Source organism: Mesoplodon densirostris, chromosome 12 (genome assembly GCF_025265405.1).
Source record: "Mesoplodon densirostris isolate mMesDen1 chromosome 12, mMesDen1 primary haplotype, whole genome shotgun sequence".
Classification (NCBI taxonomy): domain Eukaryota; kingdom Metazoa; phylum Chordata; class Mammalia; order Artiodactyla; family Ziphiidae; genus Mesoplodon; species Mesoplodon densirostris.
Genome location: NC_082672.1, coordinates 83649917 through 83668607, shown reverse-complemented (window position 1 = coordinate 83668607; position 18691 = coordinate 83649917). Strand labels below are relative to the sequence as shown.

The following is an 18691-nucleotide window of genomic DNA, read 5'->3' as shown; positions in this document are numbered from 1 at the left end:
AAGCTAGTAAAGTTATAACACATAACTTAAAAGGTAAAGAAACTTTACAATCTGCTATCAATCTGTCATCTCATTTACATACGATTTACTTAAAAGGTTCATCGTTCAAGTTATTTCTCTTGTTGACAAATATTGTAACAGGAATAATAAGATCTTATTTGACTTCTGGTAAACCTAGCTAGGTACAATACAAGTATTATACTTAATGTTGATGACTCTAAAGACCTGTCTGTATTAATTAAATTGACAACTTAAACTTGTTTTCATGCATTAATCATTAATCTTAGATATTGTGATCTTGAAGTTCATTTGGGTTAGTTTTTTTTTTAATATTTCTGAGTATATAAGCACTTAATTTTCTTCAAGCCAATTAAATAGAGCTCTTTTACAAATTAATTCTGGCAATACTACACATCTATAACACACATATACAGATAATAATGTGGAGGTGAAAAAAAAGTTAGGTGGGTAAAGCAGCTACTATGATGGCAGAGCATAGGAGATGGAAAGGAACTGGAAGGATATCAAGGAATCTAGAAAAGTCATTTCATCTATTTGGACCTCATCTGAAAAGGTAAGTTTTAGATTAAAAATCTAAGGAAGTTTTCAGTTCTACAAGGGTTGCCAAACCTCCCAAATTCAGACTTGGGCATCTGATGTGCAGCCAAAACCAACCACTGAGACACTGGTGTGTGTAGATAGAGGAAGGTTTATTTCATTTAGCCGAAGCGAGAAGACTAGAGAGCAAGACCTCTCGGCTCCATCTTAACAAAGAAGCTAAAGTGGGGAGTTTTATGCAGTTAGGGGGCAAGAGAGAGGAGGCTTCAGGGAACTGACGGGGAAATCTTTCTTCAGTCTCAGAAAACACTTGGTGCAGCCAGACTTCTGGGTGGCAGCAGCTGGTCATATCTTCCTTAAGGTCAGCCATTTCTTCTGCAACACAAACTCATAAATTCTCCTTGTGACCCTGGAGTTATCTCCTCCTGCCTGACCAAGAAATAGTACTTCAGCATCTAAAAATTATATCATGAGAACAAGTGGTGCTGGGCAGGGAGCAGGCGGTCAACATGTGTGAACAAACAAGGCTTAATCAGAATTTAAATTGTTTGATTCCAGTTGCTAGAATGTTAGAGGGTACTAAAATCACAAGGGACCCAGACACACAGGTCTATATTTCAGTCAAAATGGACTTTTTATAAGAAAAAAAGAGACAAGGAGTTAAATAATCTTTCCTATGAACAAACAGTACTAAAGAAAAAGGAAACAGGGCTTCCCTGGTGGCGCAGTGGTTGACAGTCCGCCTGCCGATGCAGGGGACACGGGTTCGTGCCCCGGTCCGGGAGGATCCCACGTGCCGCGGAGCGGCTGGGCCCGTGAGCCATGGCCGCTGAGCCTGCGCATCCGGAGCCTGTGCTCCGCAACGGGAGAGGCCACAACAGTGAGAGGCCCACATACCGCAAAATAAATAAATAAATAAATAAATAGAAAGAAAGAAAGAAAAAAACGAAAAAGGAAACAGTATATCAGAAAAAGTATATCATGATCACTCAGATCACTAGAACAATAAAAATCTGAAAGCAAAATAATTGACCATTCTCACAGAATGCTGGAACGGCAAACCACCTAAGGAACTATCGCATTTAGTGGGTATAATGATGTAGGCAGAAATGGGGAGAGAAAACTTGCCTTATGCTTTATATTTTTGCATTATGCCTGATGTTGTTTATATACATTTACCAGTCAACGGAACTCACCAAAACGCTTCTCTGTTAACTTTGATAGGTGAACGTTTTCCACTTGTGCCTGAGGTTAAAGGAAATTTACATAGATCAAAACAACATATAGACATACTTATGTTACCAGTGCTGTGCTAAGAATTTGAGAGATGATGACATCACATAAGCAAGTGAGTTATCTGCCAGATAAATAGTAGATTGACTCACCTCCTGAGACTTGTAATCATTTTGAAAATACATTTAATTATAAATTATGAGGTCCAAACACTGTTTTAGTTCCCCTTCCCTTAGCTCACCTTCCAAAAGGAGTAACTATAGACAAAGCCTTAAAGAAAATAAATGTTGGGTATTTTTTTCAAATGATGTGACTTGCTCTCTGCTCTGGATTTCAAAGATGCCAATTTAATGTGGGTTATATATAATTAAAAAAATTTTTTTTTACAAATATATACTTATTGCAGAAATTTTGGAAAATACAAGATTGCAAAGTAGAGAATAAACATTCTCCATCTGGTCACTGGAGGTTACCACTATTTACTTTTTAGATGGGCTTTATACTACATACCTATGCTACTTTGGTATTATGATTTAGTCACTTTTTGTATCATGAGTATTTCCTTGGGTCATTAAATACTTGGTAGTTTTAAAGTGTCTGCACAGAATCTTATTTTATAATAATGCCATACTTTCTTGAGGTTTTTTGAATTATCCAAAGTAAAATAAAGAACTGGCTATTGAAAACTGGCAGGTGTGTAGCAGTTGAATAATGCTGGTTAGCCGTTAAGGTGGCGTGTTGCAGTGCAGAGTGCTTGGCTGTTTCCTGTTTTCTCCTGATTGCTCGTGTGTAAAGATGCCTTGTCGAGCAGAAACAAATGGCTGTCCAGTTTATTAAAATGCGTGACAGCTGCACTTCCAGTCACCTGGGCCTTGAATATAAATAACAGAGCATACAGCGAGCACATCTAGCGATGATAAATACACCTTTTATTTTTCTTCATCTCTCCCCCCAAAATGGTAAATCTGATCATCTTCACACATGAACTTAAAATATGGAAAATGTTAAGGAGGCAAACAGATGGCTCGTAACTTTGTAAGTACTTTTAATATGGTGTATCTTCTTGCTCATGAATATTCTGTACTATAACCATTGTTTCTGTAGTTCAATTAAAATGTTTTCCTGGTGTTAGCTTTAAAAAAAAAAAGTAAAATAAAGAGCTACAGCTTATTACAAAATACTTCTTAACGACCTGAATAGACATTTTTCCAAAGAAGACATACAGATGGCGAGCTGGCACATGAAAAGATGTTCAACATTGTGAATCATCAGAAAAATGCAAATCAAAACCACAATGAGCTATCACCTCACACCTGTCAGAATGGCTATCATCAAAAAGACCACAAATAACAAATGTTGGCAAGGATGCGGAGAAAAGGGAAGCTTCCTGCACTGTTAGTGGAAACAGTAAACTGGTGCATCCACTGTGGAAAACAGCATGGAGGTTTCTCAAAAAGTTAAAAATAGATATACGATATGACCCAGCAATTCCACTCCTGAGTATATATTTCCCCAAAATGAAAACACTAATTTGAAAAGACACATGCACCCCTGATGTGCAGAGCAGCGTTATTTACAATTATGTACCAAGCTGTATACACAACCTAAGTATCCATCAACACATGAATGGATAAAGAACAGGTGGTATATATAAAATGGAATACTACTCAGCCATAAAAAAGAATGGAATTTTACCGTTTACCACACCATGGATGGACTTGGAGGGTATGTTGCTAATTAAAATAAGTCAGAGAAAGACAATACTGCGTAATATTGCTTATATGTGGAACTTAAACGATAAAACAAACTAGTTAATATAACAAAAAGAAGCAGAGTCAGATAGCATAGAAAACAAACTAGTTTGTTATCAGTGGGGAGAGGGAAAGGGGGGAAGGGCCGGCAGCTGCGTGCGAACCGAAGCTTCCGCGAGCGGAGCGAAGACGCGCCTGTGGCGCAATGGCCGAGGCCTCTTCGCCCCCCTCTGCCGGGGCCTCGCAGGCGCCAACGCAGCTTCACGATCTAGGGACAGACGCCCTCACTTTGTCGTCACAGGGCCGATGATCAGGGGGCGTCCGCCTTCTCCCTCCCCCTTCTACCCTCCTCCCTTTTCCCCTCCCCTCGTCCCTCAGGATTCTCCCCCCTTCCTCTCTCCCTCCCTCTGGCGTCCCCAGCCGAGTCCCGCTTCCGGTCGGCGGCAGTCTGCGGAAGGATGTCCCGCCTCTTCCGCCTTTACAGCCGAGGTGGCGGCTGCGGCGGCAGCGGCGGCGGCTGCGGCGGCGCCTGCGCCTGCGCGTCTTCTGTCAGGGTCAGAAGGCGGGTCAGCTGGGCGGTCCACCTGCGCGTCGCGGAGCCGCGCCCTGGGGGTCGATGGCGATGAACTATAACGCGAAGGATGAAGTGGATGGTGGGCCCCCGTGTGCTCCCGGGGGCACCGCTAAGAACCGGAGACCGGATAACACGGCCTTCAAACAGCAACGGCTGCCGGCTTGGCAGCCCATTCTTACCGCCGGCACGGTGCTCCCCACCTTCTTCATCATCGGCCTCATCTTCATCCCCATTGGCATCGGCATCTTCGTCACCTCCAACAACATCCGCGAGATCGAGGTGAGCGGACGGGAGGCAGCGGCGGTGGGAGTTGGCGCCGCCGGGAAGCGGGGTCCCCCCGCCGGCCCCACTCCTTCCTCGGGTCCCGGGGCTTGACAGGCGGGCCCCGCCCTCCCCCACCTTCTTTCTTCCTCAGTTTCCTCTTTCTCTTCCTACGGGTTTTCTGAATTTGCAGTTTTGCCCGCGCTTCCTCTTGCTGTTTACCGGGTTAGAGAGGGAATGAATGTTTAATGCAGAGTGTGGGTCGGGGGAAGAGCGCCCCTTTCCTGGGCGGTGTGTGTGGTTTTAACCTCCAACGACGGTGGAAAAAAGAAGCAAAGAAAAAGAGAAGTGGAAAGAAGTTATGTGGAGATAAAACGCCAGGAGAGTTGACACGTCCAGAGTGTCGTTACCTGTGTGGGGATTATCCCGGGACACGGAGATTAACACCTTGGCCATTGTTGGGGAAAAGACCCAGAGTCATAGAGGCATTGATGATTTTTATGTCAAGAAGCTGTCATGTTACCAGATCACATATTAGGACGTGTGACCGAGGTGTGTACAGTACCTTCTGAGTTAATAGATGCTTTTAGTTATAGGGCATGAGGTAAAAGGTAACCTGAAACTTCAATTCCGGTTTTGCCTTTAGGCTACATTGATTAATAACCATGCCCTACATTCGCGCTAGTTTTTTTTCCCCCCAAACTTTAAAAAAAAAAAAAAGTCAACGACCGTAACACAGAGAATAATTTGTGAATTGTCTGCTGAACATTTTACTTTTATAAGACGTGTTAGAGAAACTTGGGGAAGCATCTTGACTTTTGTCAGAGAAACAATCATAATATCTTCATCCATATGCAGTGGTGAACATAGGTTGATACAGGATGTAAATACTTTGTGTAGATGTCCGGTATTAAACATCTGCTCATCCACTTTTCTTGAATATCTGAGAAATATTTTTATCTGTTCGAAAGGGAAGGGGCTGGTACAGAGTTCTCTTGATTGCTTCTGTTCTATCAGATTGTGTCATTTTTTCCCCTCTAATTTTATTAAATACTTAAAAATTATGCATGCTTTTTAATAGGGCTTTCAAAGCAATTTTATTTCAACTACAGGAATAGGCATACTTTCCAGTTTAATTCACAGTGTTACCTGTAAAAGCAAAATCGTTATATTTTTTAATTGTACAGTGCTCATTTCTGTGTTATAATAGTAATAAGAATTGTACAATATCTATAGCCTAGTTTTTAAATCTTTTACTAAAAACTCATTTTCAGTTTAATAACTAAAGAAAGTAACACAGTATTTTTTTTTTCAGCATAAAGTTTGGTTTTATCATTTTTATCTCCTAGTAGGTCTTCAAATGTAGTACTTCTTGTTCTCCCAACTCTACGAGGACCACACATATCAGGATATGAGCAAAGTGGTGTAATACAAGGACCATGGGCTCTAGGCAGGAGTCAGGCAGAGCTGGGTTTAAATTCCAGCTCAGCCACTAACTAGCTCAGCTTATTGGAAAACATAATCTCTCTGAGCCTCAGTTTCCTCACCTGTAAAATCGGTAAATAATGCCTATCTTGTGAAATGTGAGAATTAGAAACAATATAGATAATATTCCTGCCACTAAGTTTGTACAATAGTTACTATTATTGTGCTGACCCCGAATCAGGAGATGAGAAATGGAGTCAGAGGGGTTGGTATTTGCTAGTAAGCTGGAAGAGTATTGTAAAATTGAGACAGAAACCAAACCCAGATGTCTTGATTTTCAGTCCTAAGCTTTCACACTACACTAGGACCCTTACTGCAATGTTAGTAATTAAGTAGAAGAAAATTTAACATTAGAAATTTCATCATCTTACTTAAACTTCTTAGGATTTTTTTTTTTTAAGATTTTTCTGATGTGGACCATTTTTAAAGTCTCCATTGAGTTTGTTACTATATTGCTTCTGTTTTCTGTTTTGGTTTTTTGGCCACGAGGCATGTGGGATCTTAACTTTCCCACCAGGTATTGAACCCGCACCCCCTGCATAAGAAGGTAAAGTCTTAACCACTGGACTGTCAGGGAAGCCCTTGAAACTTCTTAGGATATTAAGATGAAAGTAGCAATAGTTTGGAATTTTATATGATGAGTATTTACTAAATTATCAGAACTCACCTTCTATAGATATTTACTATACTATGAAGATAAATGTTTACTTTCTTTAACACTTTCGGATTCTGAAATAAAATACAGTTCTTCACACCAAGTAGTTGGTGAAATGGAAATTTCTTTAAAAAATTTTTTTAAAATTAATTTTTATTGGAGTATAGTTGCTTTACAATGTTGTATTAGTTTCTGCTGTACAGCAAAGTGAATCAGCTATATGTATACATATATCCCCTCTTTTTTGGATTTCCTTCCCATTTAGGTCACCACAGAGCACTGAGTAGGAAATTTCTTAAATAGTTCTCATGTATAGAATTCTGATTTCAAGTTGCCTGAAGAGTCTTCTGCAGCTTGATCTAGTTAGAAGGGCACTAAGGTTAAGAGTCAAGGCATTAGAGTTGAAGTCCCAACTTTTACTCCCTAGTTTGTGATCTTAGGCATGTTTTTGAGTCTCGATTTTCATTTTACTTGAAGAGCCAAAAGATTCAGACTAGGTGGTCTCTAAGAGGCTGTTCAACTCTAATATTCTGTGACTTCTTTAATGTGATTTAAAGAAAAATGCTGCATATTCAAATTGTATCACCTTTGGAACCAGAGGAAATGAAAATTAGGAATGATTAGGAATTTTGTACCATACAGTTATGCAAATAGAATAAATTTTGAAAAATTTGTTGATTATGTGGAGAATTCGTTCAGAATTGGGTCTGGAGTTATTAGAAAAACCTAGGGAGCTTTCCCAAAACACACATGTGTGTTTCCGACTGCTGTCCACCCTTTGTCAGCCACTAGTTTAGTAATAAAATATGTTGAGGATTATTAAAAGTAAATGTGTAATGAGAAGTTCTTGGCAACGTTCACTTCCATACTATAAGTTGCTCACAGCTCTTTAGCCTCTTGCCTCATTATTGAAAATTTTAAGAACTTGTATTGCTGTATTATCAATACATCAAATTACTAGGCCAAAGGAGACTTGTCCAATCAGAATGCTTTTTTTAAAAAACTTATTTATTTATTTGTTTTTATTTTTGGCTGTGTTGGGTCTTTGTTCTGTGTGCGGGCTTTCTCTAGTTGCAGCGAGTGGTACGCGGGCTTCTCATTGTCGTGGCTTCTCTTGTTGCAGAGCACAGGCTCTAGAGCGCAGGCTCAGTAGTTGTGGCGCACGGGCTTAGTTACTCCGCGGCACGTGGGAATCTTCCCGGGCCAGGGATCAAACCCACGTCCCCTGCATTGGCAGGCAGATTCCCACCCACTGCACCACCAGGGAAGCCCCCAGAATGCTTTTGTAATATAGCTTAAAGTGATAAGATCAGAAATCCAGACTTTTTAGGTATAAAAATCAGAGGGTCTTCATCCTTTTCCCAGAAATTTTATACTAAAAAATTACTACTCTTGTAAAACATGTTGGACTCTCCTAAAAAGGGAGTAAAAAAGGTATTTAAAATTTTTAATGCTTATATTTGGAAGGATATCTCCTCCCCCCCATTAGGTGTATATATCTTGTTTAGTTGGTTTTTAGATTTTCCATAATCTAATAAAGTTATTAGAAAACTAAAGTTAATTTTATCATTCATAAGAAAATATTTTAAATATTTAATATCTCGTTAAGACTAAGACTTAATATCTTCATTTATTAGCAGCAAGGAATGAATATTTTCTGTAATTTGGCAATTGCAGGAGTCAGGCACATCTTTCTACCATAAAGGTAGTGTTTTTCTAGTTGAGGGCCCTTGTTGGTGAGGCAGAGATATTAATTGAATGGGGCTAACTTGAAACAGGTAGGAGGTATTCTTAATTTTTGCAATTTCACAAATTTATCAGTGTGAAGTTATATAGTTGTAAATTTTTTTAAAAATTAATTAACTTATTTTTGGCTGCGTTGGGTCTTCGTTGCTGCATGCGGGCTTTCTCTAGTTGCAGCGAGCAGGGGCTACTCTGTTGCAGCATGCGGGCTGCTCCTTGCGGGGGCTTCCCTTGTTGCGGAGCACGGGCTCTAGGCACGCGGGCTCAGTAGTTGTGGCTCGCGGGCTCTAGAGCGTAGGCTCAGTAGTTGTAGCGCATGGGCTTAGTTGCTCTGCGGCATGTGGGATCTTCCTGGACCAGGCCTCGAACCTGTGTTGGCAGGTGGATTCTTAACCACTGCGCCACCTATATAAGAAGTCCTATAGAGCTGTAAATTAATGGTTAGGATCAGGTGAGGACGTTATTCTGGGTGATAGTCAGTATAAACTTAAAACTAAACATTTACTTCAAATTAATATTGCCAAAGTGTTCAACATACATTTTCGTCAAATTTTAGTGGATTAGGCACTAAAATTAGACAAGTGTAAAGATTTTAATAGTCAAATGGATTGCAGTTGCTTAGAAGTTGACTTAGAAGTTGACTCTTGGAAATTAAGAGGTTTGTGGTGTTAGTGTTATTATTTGCTTCTCATGTAACTTTAGTACTTAGGGCAAGGCACGACCAAGTAAATATGGCTAGCCAGACCATTTTCGTGAAGCCAGGAACTGAGAATGGTTTTACAGATGAACATTTGCAATTGAGTTTGATGACAGGGAACACTAACTTTGAACTCCGATAATGCGAAATGTTACCCCCCCAAAAGAATTTTATTCTTACCAGTAGATCTGTGTTACCAGAAAATTGTACACAATTGTTATTATATGTTGAATTTCATCAATAAAAGTTTGTGCAAATTTGTTTTCTCTCTGTTATATAAGAACCTACAAATATCCTCTTGGTTTGCAAAGCCTAAAATATTTACTTTCTGCCTCCTTACAGAAAAGACTTTCCTACCCTTGACTTAGAGTTTTTCGGGCCTCTCACTGCTGTGGCCTCTCCCGTTGCGGAGCACAGGCTCCGGACGCGCAGGCTCAGCAGCCCAGCTGCTCCGTGGCATGTGGGATCTTCCCGGATCGGGCACGAACCCGTGTCCCCTGCATCGGCAGGCGGACTCTCAACCACTGAGCCACCAGGGAAGCCCTGACTTAGAGTTTTAAAGAGACATACTGGTAAATTTAGCAGTTGTTACAGAAATAGCAGTGTTTAACTTATACATTCTGATCCTCAATAATCTTTTCAAGGTAAGTGTAGTGATTACTGATAATTGCTTGTGTTCTACCTTCTTTGTACAAATAGATGTAGAATATCTTAGCTGAATTTACCATTAACCTTGGCACAGGTAATATCATTCTTCATTTCTTTGTCACAGTCAGATAAAGCTGAAGGAACTAAAGAAAATTGTTTTTGAGATTTTTACCTTAATTACCTTTTGTCTTCATTAGAGCCTCTAGAAAGGACAAATAATTCTTTTTATTTTTATCTTTTATTTTTTAATTTTTATCTTTTAAAATAAATTCCGTAGTGTGGAATCAGTTCAAAGGGGTACTTAAGAATGCCGTTTTAAATTTAATCTAATTAATACTTAAAATGATTTACCTTATTACTCAGCATTTTGTTGAGTGACCTGTTTAGGTATTATATTGATTTCCTTTAAGACAGATTTACATTCAAAAATGGAAGTTCTCCAGTTCTTTTGCAGGGTAAAAATGGCATGTCCTTCAGATTCCTCCTTTCCCACCGCATTAAATTCAGTCAGTTTCTTAAGAATGGGATGTATTTTTAGAATTACTAAGAAGAATTTCCAGTTCGATTTAGGAGAGCAATTACAATGGTAGCAGAACAAAGTTGAGAAATATGATAACTCTTAAACTAATCCAGTCGTCTCCATCTGTTGTTCTGTTTTGCCTCTGGCTCTTTGTGTTTTGAATTTAAGCTATTGGCAGGTCTCCAGCTTATCATTGTATTCTGCACTGTGCCTTGTATGCTTTTGACATTTAACAGGCATTAATTTTTAAAAATAAGGGAACTGTAGTTCCTCTCCCACCTGGTAGCCTCTTTCTTTCTAGGATAAGTTATGAACTATTATCTTTAGTATAAGCTTTTTTTCCCTACCTTTATTAAGGTTACAATTGACAAAAATTGTATTTACTTACAGTGTTCATTGTGATGTCTTGATATATGTATATACTGTAAAATAATCACCATAATAAAGCTAATTAACATGTCCATCACTTCCCATAGTTACTCTTATTAAAAAGACAAGTGATAACAAGTGTTGGTGAGGGTGTAGAAAACAGGGGACTCTTGTGCGATGTAAATTCGTACAGCCATTATGGACAAGAGTATGGAGGTTGCTCAAAAAATTAAAATATAGAACTGCCATAAGATCTAGCACGTCCACTCGGTATATATTTAAAGGAAATCAAATCAGTATCTCGAAGAGATATCTGCACTCCCACGTCCACAAACTTTGTTTTTATACCCACGTGGATTTTATTACCATCTGGACATTAGGCCAGGCTGCCCTTGAATTTTAGCTCATGAAGGATATAGTGGTCTTTTGATGGTAAAAACTCACAGACTGAGTTAAATTTATCAAGAGTTTTAATCAACATTGAGCATTCTCTGTATGTAAAGTGCTGCTCTGGCCATAGTGGGCGACAGAAAAAAGTTTGTGGACAAGGCCTCGTTTTTTTTTTCCTTCCCCCTCAAACAGAGAACCCTTCTTAAGGTACCTGAACCTGGAATCTTTTGGGGGGAGATGAAACATACATATTAAAGGAAAACCAAGCATTGCTAGATGAGTGGCACAGACAGAAAGAATATGCCTTAGTGGTCCAAAAGAAGACAATATTACATCTGTCTCTAATAACTATGGAAGACTTTGTGGTGGAAGTGGGCTTTGAGCTGGAACTTGAAGGATAAACAGCACTTCTAAAGAGGAGGTTGGATGCATTCCAAGAAAGGAGATTTATATGAACAAAACTGTAGTGGCAGGAAATCAAAAGGTGTCTAGAGAAAGTGGAGTAAGGGTAAATAAGCTGGTGCCATGTTGTGGATAGACTGGGTATTTGATAATGATGAAACTGTCTAACTTAGATTGGGACCTGAACCCACGCGCCGGAACTCAAACGCAGCCAAAACCCAGACTGAGACTTGAACCCATGGTCTTTTAACTGAGGTCACACACCCGGTCTCAGGACTTGGGAGCAGGCTTGGGGGAAGCACACCCCACAGACAGAGTGTGGGCCATCTCAGAAGGCGAGAGCGGCACCAGGGTATGGGGTGGTCAGTTTTTATAGGGGTGGGTAATTTATTTCATAGGCTAATGAGTCAGAGGAATATTCCAACTATTTTGGGGAGGGAGTGGGAATTTCTAGGAATTGGGCCACTGCCCACTTTTGGACTTTTATGGTCGGCCTTGGAACTGTCCTGGCGCCTGTGGGTGTGTCATTTAGCTTGCTGATGTGTAACAGTGAGTGTATACTGAGGCTCAAGGTCTAGTGGAAGTCGACTTGTCCGCCATCTTGGATCTGTTTGGTTCTAAATAAGTTTATGTTGTGTCCTTGGGCTGTGTCATTCTTTTAAAGGTTGTGCCCTACCCCCTTCCCTCCTGTTTCAATGAGATGATGGTGTCCACTGTAGAACGGCTGTTAGAAGAGCAGTTAGATCTAGGATGTGTTATGAAAGTAGAGCTAATAGAATTTTCTCATGTAGTGGATGTGTCGGGTGTGAGAGAAATTGTAGAATCAAAGATAACTCTAAGATATTTTGGCCTGCATTGGAAGGATGGAATTGTAATTTTGTAACCAAGCAAGGGCTTGTGTGCCTGGTTGCAGAAAGACAAACTCTGACAGCAAGCATTTGCAGCAAAGTGTAGGGGTTTATTTGCAGGGTGCCATGCAAAGGCATGGGAGACAGGCCTCAGATCCACTCCAACTCGGTCTCTGAGTTAGGGATGTTTTAAAGGGGCAGAATGGTTTTGGGAATCAGGCTATCTTTGGTTTACAGTTCTCTGGCCAGGTGGTCCATGGCTCGGGGGTCTGTAGGCTCATCTTGCCCTGGAGACACAGCCTGAGTTTGTGTGTTAGTGATGGTATCTACAACAAAAATTTTAGTACATGAAGGATGTTATCGACAACAGCAATCTTAGTCATCTGACTCTGGATGGTTAGTGTTCATTTGGCACAGAATTGAGGTCAGAGGGGACAACAAAGGGAATAAAGCTTTGGGGCGAGAGATTAATCATAAACTCAGTAAGGGAACACGGTTTTAGGGAAACTCGGCTTCAATTTATCAAGATGGGGAAGACTGTAGAAAAAGTTTTCGAGTGATAGTAGGGGGTTGGGGTGTGAGAAGCTGAGTAAAGAGTTCTGTTTTTAACTTGTTACAATGAGATGCCTTTTAAACATCCAAGTCGTAAATAATGAGTAGACAATTGAATATATGAGGCTAGAGTTTAGGGGGAAGGTTGAGACTGGGTTTAAGCATTGAGGATTCATCAGCGTAGATGATATACAAAGACATAAGATGGAATGAAGTCAAAAGAGTGATTATAGGTCAAAAAAAGTGAGAACATCCAAAGAAAGCCCTGAGTCACTCCAGTGTTTACAGAAGTTGGGGAGATGAGGAGGAACTAGCACAGGAGACTGGAAAGGCGCAGCCAGCGAGGCAGGTGAACACCAAGGTCAGTGTGATGGTCTGGAAGCCCAGGTCAGGGTAGAGTGTGTGAGCAACCATGCCCAGCGCTGATAGCTCACGTAAGTGGAGGACTGAGGGCTGGCGTTTGAGTTTACTGCATGAAAGGAGCAGTCCTGCACTGAATGGTGTCACTGTCCACATGGGTTTTCAAGCCAGAAACTCTGGAAGTCTACCTACACTTATCATCCCATCTCTAGGCGTTAAGTTCTCTAGGTTTTACTTTCTCTCTCTCTATATATATATTTTTTTGTGGTACGTGGGCCTCTCACTGTTGTGGCCTCTCCCGTGGCGGAGCACAGGCTCCGGACGCGCAGGCTCAGTGGCCGTGGCTCACGGGCCCAGCTGCTCCGTGGCATGTGGGATCCTCCCGGACCGGGGCACAAACCCGCGTTCTCTGCATCGGCACGCGGACTCTCAACCACTGCGCCACCAGGGAAGCCCTCTCTATATTTTTAAAATCTTTTTTCCCATTACCACTGCCTTTTTCTTAGTTTATATTCTTAACATTTCTCATCTGGATTATTGCAGTAGCATTCTTTTTTTTTCTTTTTTCGTTCTAGTCTGGCATTTTCTTTAGTCTTTCTGCATGTTACTGCCGGAGTGATCTTTTAAACAGCCTAATCTGAATCTTTCATTCTCTTGCTTAAAATTTCTTGTATGTCTCCCTGTAGCATTCAGGATCATGTTCAAAACCCTTAATGTGGAATGTAACTTTCTTCATGATAGGCTACTTTCTGTTTCTCTGGCCTCATCTCCTACCACTCCCCTGCCCTTTGCTCTAACCATAGCAAACTGCTGTAGTTTATGGGATGTGGCATGCTGCTAGATCTACCTGAAATGTCCTTCCTTTTCTTGTCCTACCATGGTTTTCAAATGTCGTTCCTGTCAACACTGTGGAAAGTCTTCCCTGATTTCTCCCCTTTCCATTTTCAAGGAAAATGATATATATAATACTGCAAGATCAAACATGTATAACTATGATATCCATCCATATCTGAAGGCAAACAGATTTGCTTATTGAACAGTAATTCAGAACAGTAAAAAATTAGCAGACAAGTTTTTTGGCAAATGCTGCAAGCAGAAGAGGGATGATGATGATTTTAAAAATGGAAGAATTTTTTGATGCTTATTTTAGAAGGAGGTACTGTTGTATACTTATTAGTTCTGAAAAGCTGGAAACCATAGACCAACCTCCAATTACATGGATTTGTAGTTTAATTTCTAAATTAATTAAAATGTAAGAATGATTATGTGACATTTAATAACATTGTGCATCACTATGCTGAGTAAGTTGGCTATTGTTCTAAGCTGTCAGGTCTCACATTATATACAATTATATTTAACTTTGAAAAAGTTTTTAGAAATTAATTTTTTTCCTTGATTTTTAAAACGATAGAATGTACTTTTTCTTTTCCCTTTTAAAAAACTGGCATGAAGTCTCAAAGCTTGATTTGTACTGGAAGAAGTGAGTCAAATTCAAGGAAGAATTGACCAACTTGGGTGCTAATTCCCAAGGGGATGCCAAGATTTTGGGCTTGGATGCTTGGGACAATGGTGGTACCATTTATAGGCATCAAAAGACCACAGTTGGGTGTGAGATTATGGGGTTCAGTGGATCATCACTGTTGATTTTTTTTAAGTAAAGTTTTTAGTGAAGCGTAATGCACCCCCCTCGCCCCCTGCCCCAAATAACAAATCACATGTGTCTGACTTAGTTTGGGAAAGATCACTGTGGATTTGAAATAGAGAGAGATGGTAAGAGTTTCAAGTGGGAAGGAAGAAATTCAACCAAATGAATACATCTAGGGATATGAAAATGGGACTGGGGGGTGAAAATGAGACCAGTGATGGTTTAGAGAGGAGAGTATAATGTATGAAATATGGTACGAGGTTAGCATGAGGTTATCGTCAGAGAGTAGCACTGGAGACAGAGATAACAGCCACTCGTGTTGGAACATCAGTTACCTGACTATACAAAAACAGCGTTTTATATGGAGAAGACCATGCATTTCCTTACACTAAAAGCCCTGCTTTACTCATGTTAACTGCGCATCTGTTCCTTTGATCTGCCCTAGTACATAGATCGGAGCATAATTAGCAAAGCCCTTTTCATCAGTTCTGTCCTAGGCAGTTTCTATAACTTGATACTTTTGTAAGAGTTTTAAGGGGTAAACTACAACTTCAGGTTGGAATTTACTTCTTCATTTGTAGAACTGCATTAAATGCCAGATATAAAAACTTGGTGTATGTAAATTTATATTATAAACTTCTATTTCAGATTCAGAAAGTTAAGATGGTGCTAGAATGACATCTACCTATCATAACAAAGTTGTTTTTGATCTGTATTTTAGGTGAAAACTCTGAAGATTTGGTAGTACTGTTTAAAACCTCAGCATATTCATGAACGGTGCCAATTTTGTTTTTAAAATATGATGTCTTTTAAATTGACTTCCATATTTCTAAATTATCGCGTGGCACCTGTTGTTCAGGATTAACGAGAGAAAGCAGCTCAGTCTATGGAAAGAACAGCAGCTTCGGAGCGAGACAGATACGATTATATCACTGTCGTGGGTTGAACTGTGTCCCAGCGAAGGATGTGCTGAAATCTTAACTCCTAGCACCTGTGGATGTGACTCTATTTGGAAATCGAGGCATTGCAAATGTAATCAAGATGAGGTTCTTCGGGTGGGCTCCTATCCAGTGTGACTGGTGTCCCTGTAAGAAGAGACAGGCACAGAGGGAAGACGATGTGAAGACGGGGACATGGGGAGGACTGTGTAACAGCAGAGACGGAGGTGGTGTGATGCAGCTGCAAACCAAGGAATGCCGGCCGCTGCCAGAAGCTAGCAGGAGGCAAGGACGGTTTCTCCCCAGAGTCTCAGAGGGAGAATAGCCCTGCTGACACCTTGAATTCAGACTTCTAGCCTCCAGAACTGTGAGCGAGGAAATTTCTCTTGTTCTAAGACACCCAGTTTGTGGTATTTTCTTTCACCAGCCCTAGGAAACTACTAATAGTCACATACTAGCTGATTGGCTTTGGGCAGTCATTTAACCCCTGAATCTCAATCTCTCTGTAAAAGATTAAAATAGTTCTGGTATGGAGTAGACAGTTGGGAAATAACAGCTAGTTTTCCTATTGCTATTCTTTCTTCAAAGATAGTATATCACCTAATTCATTCATTTATCATTTCCACCTGTGAGCATGAGACTTACTGATTGAATTCGAAGTAAACATCTTTTCTGTGGCTCCCACTCAGATTCTTTAACCTACAGAAACATGCAGCAGATTTCATGTGACCCATAGAATTTTATTAGGATATAAAGGATTGAGCATGTTCTATAGCTATCAGTTTAGAACTAAGCTTTTGATTTTTTAAAAGCTGATCTTCAAAAATAAAAGAGTGACTGAATTAAAAAAAAGTTCAACTCTTAACTTTTAACAGGCTCTAAATAATTTAAGTATGTGTCGACTGAAGAAAAACCCATAACCTAAAAGCTGGGAGTTAAGTTTTGTTTGGGGATCTTACTGAGGACTACAGTCCAGGACACAGCCTCTCAGCTCTGAGAAACTGCTCCGAAGAGGTAAGGGAGGAGTCAGGATGTGCAGGAGTCTTTGCTGGACTAATCACAAAGAACAGGCATCCAAAGTTAATGATTTTAGTGCTTTTCTGTGTATGGGAAGACGCAAGAGTCTGGGCTCACTGAAATTATACCTTACATGTGCATCGTAACTATCTCGGGCCAGTATCTAAAACACAGAATGCTTCCTGTTTTTTTTCCATCCTGAATCTTCCCTCAGGGTGCACTGTTGGTGGGCAGCTGTGATGGCTAATGGCTTGACCCTTGTAGAGCTGGGATGGGGGCCACATTCCCTGTCCAATGTGTATGTTTATTTCTTTCCTCCACCCCCTTTATCTGATGAGCTTTTTTTTTTTTTTTTAATTTATTTATTTATTTTTGGCTGTGTCGGGTCTTCGTTTCTGCGCGAGGGCTTTCTCCAGTTGCGGCAAGCGGGGGCCACACTTCATCGCGGTGCGCAGGCCCCTCACTGTCGCGGCCTCTCTTGTTGCGGAGCAAAGGCTCCAGACATGCAGGCTCAGTAGCTGTGGCTCACGGTCCCAGTTGCCCCGCGGCCTGTGGGATCTTCCCAGACCAGGGCTCGAACCCGTGTCCCCTGCATTGGCAGGCAGATTCTCAACTACTGCGCCACCAGGGAGGCCCTGATGAGCACTTTTTTTGGCGGTTTGCGGGCCTCTCACTGCTGTGGCCTCTCCCGCCGCGGAGCACAGGCTCCGGACGCGCAGGCCCAGCGGCCATGGCTCACGGGCCCAGCCGCTCCGCGGCACGTGGGATCTTCCCGGACCCGGGCTCGAACCTGTGTCCCCTGCATCGGCAGGCGGATACTCAACCAGTGTGCCACCAGGGAAGCCCTGATGAGCATTTTTGAAGGGAATTTTTCTTATAGATGTATTACCAATTTAATAAAAAAGAAGCATTTTAAATGCTTTTTAAAACGTTCGGTACTCCACAACATCCTGCTGTCTTTTTGTGCCTCTTTTACTTTTCCTCTCACTCTCTCAGTCAATCAATGCCCACCTTCTTTCCTACTCGGGCCTGGGTTATACAAATTACATTGTCTACAGACATAGTAATCTCTGTGGAAAATTCAGTGCTGTCCCTCATGTTTGAGCTTTGAGTAGGAAGCAGTGTAACTTGCATTACTTCCTCTGAGGCAAGAGCGTGGACCATGGCTCAGCCTCTACAGCCTTTTCTTTTTGCCGAAGATCTCCGAGTAACAAAACAGGGAAGTTGGCTGCTGTCGTGTGGCGTCAGCGTGACTTATAAAACTAAAGAATCAGCTCTAGGCCCTTAGGGCAAGGTTTCCGTCTTGACCTTCCTGTCCCCTCGCTCCTCTGCCTTGCCTGATGGTAACTGCACGAGCTTCCTGGTGGCTGCTGAGGTTACTGCACCTCGTGTGGGCAGCAGTGTTGGTGGAGGGTGCTATCTCCAGAAGCTTCTGATACGGTCGTTTCTAAGAATTCTACAGCAGTACTGGGATGGCCTTTTCCACAGCCCTGTCCCCATTTTGTCACCTGGACTGCGAAGCCACACTGCTCTGGCTTATAGTGGCTCGTCACAAAAGCTACCCCTTTAGCTTCGACTCTGTAATCCAATTCCGCTTTCCCGGTTTCTGAGACCTAGATTTTCCTTATTACTGGTTGCCAACTGTTTTATAAATGGACCCTGTAGAAAACTTAGGTACCTTAACTGGAGAACCCCTGATTGATGACCAGATCTTTAACTCAGAACTTTGTCCTAAACTCCTGTATCCTGGGTTTGTTCCTGTGCTGAGCCCTCGGTTAGAGATCGTCCCTCTTGGTACTATCTCCCTGTAGATGACATCCACTTGTCAGCCCTCGTGGAGGAATTTGCTAGATACTGGATTAGGTATGTGTTTCCATGGTACCTGTACTTCTTTTACCAAAACACCCATTCCATCCTAGTGACCGTGTTCTGTATTAGACAGTGAGCGCCACGTGGTTAGGTATTGGCTTGAGTCCCTCTTGCCTGGAACACACAGACATTCAAGTAAATATTAAGTTAATAAGTGATTCTTTCCTTGACAGGGT

The 18691-nt window shown here is 41.3% G+C and overlaps 1 protein-coding gene across 1 annotated transcript in view; it reads left to right on the top strand.

The window, feature by feature from the left end:
* Positions 1-3848: 3848 nt before the first annotated feature.
* Positions 3849-18691, top strand: part of TMEM30A (transmembrane protein 30A) — a 45264-nt gene continuing 30421 nt past the window's right edge. Inside the window, 2 exon segments of the mRNA XM_060114951.1 lie at positions 3849-4019; positions 4021-4395. Of these exon segments, the coding sequence (XP_059970934.1) occupies positions 3849-4019; positions 4021-4395 (546 nt within the window).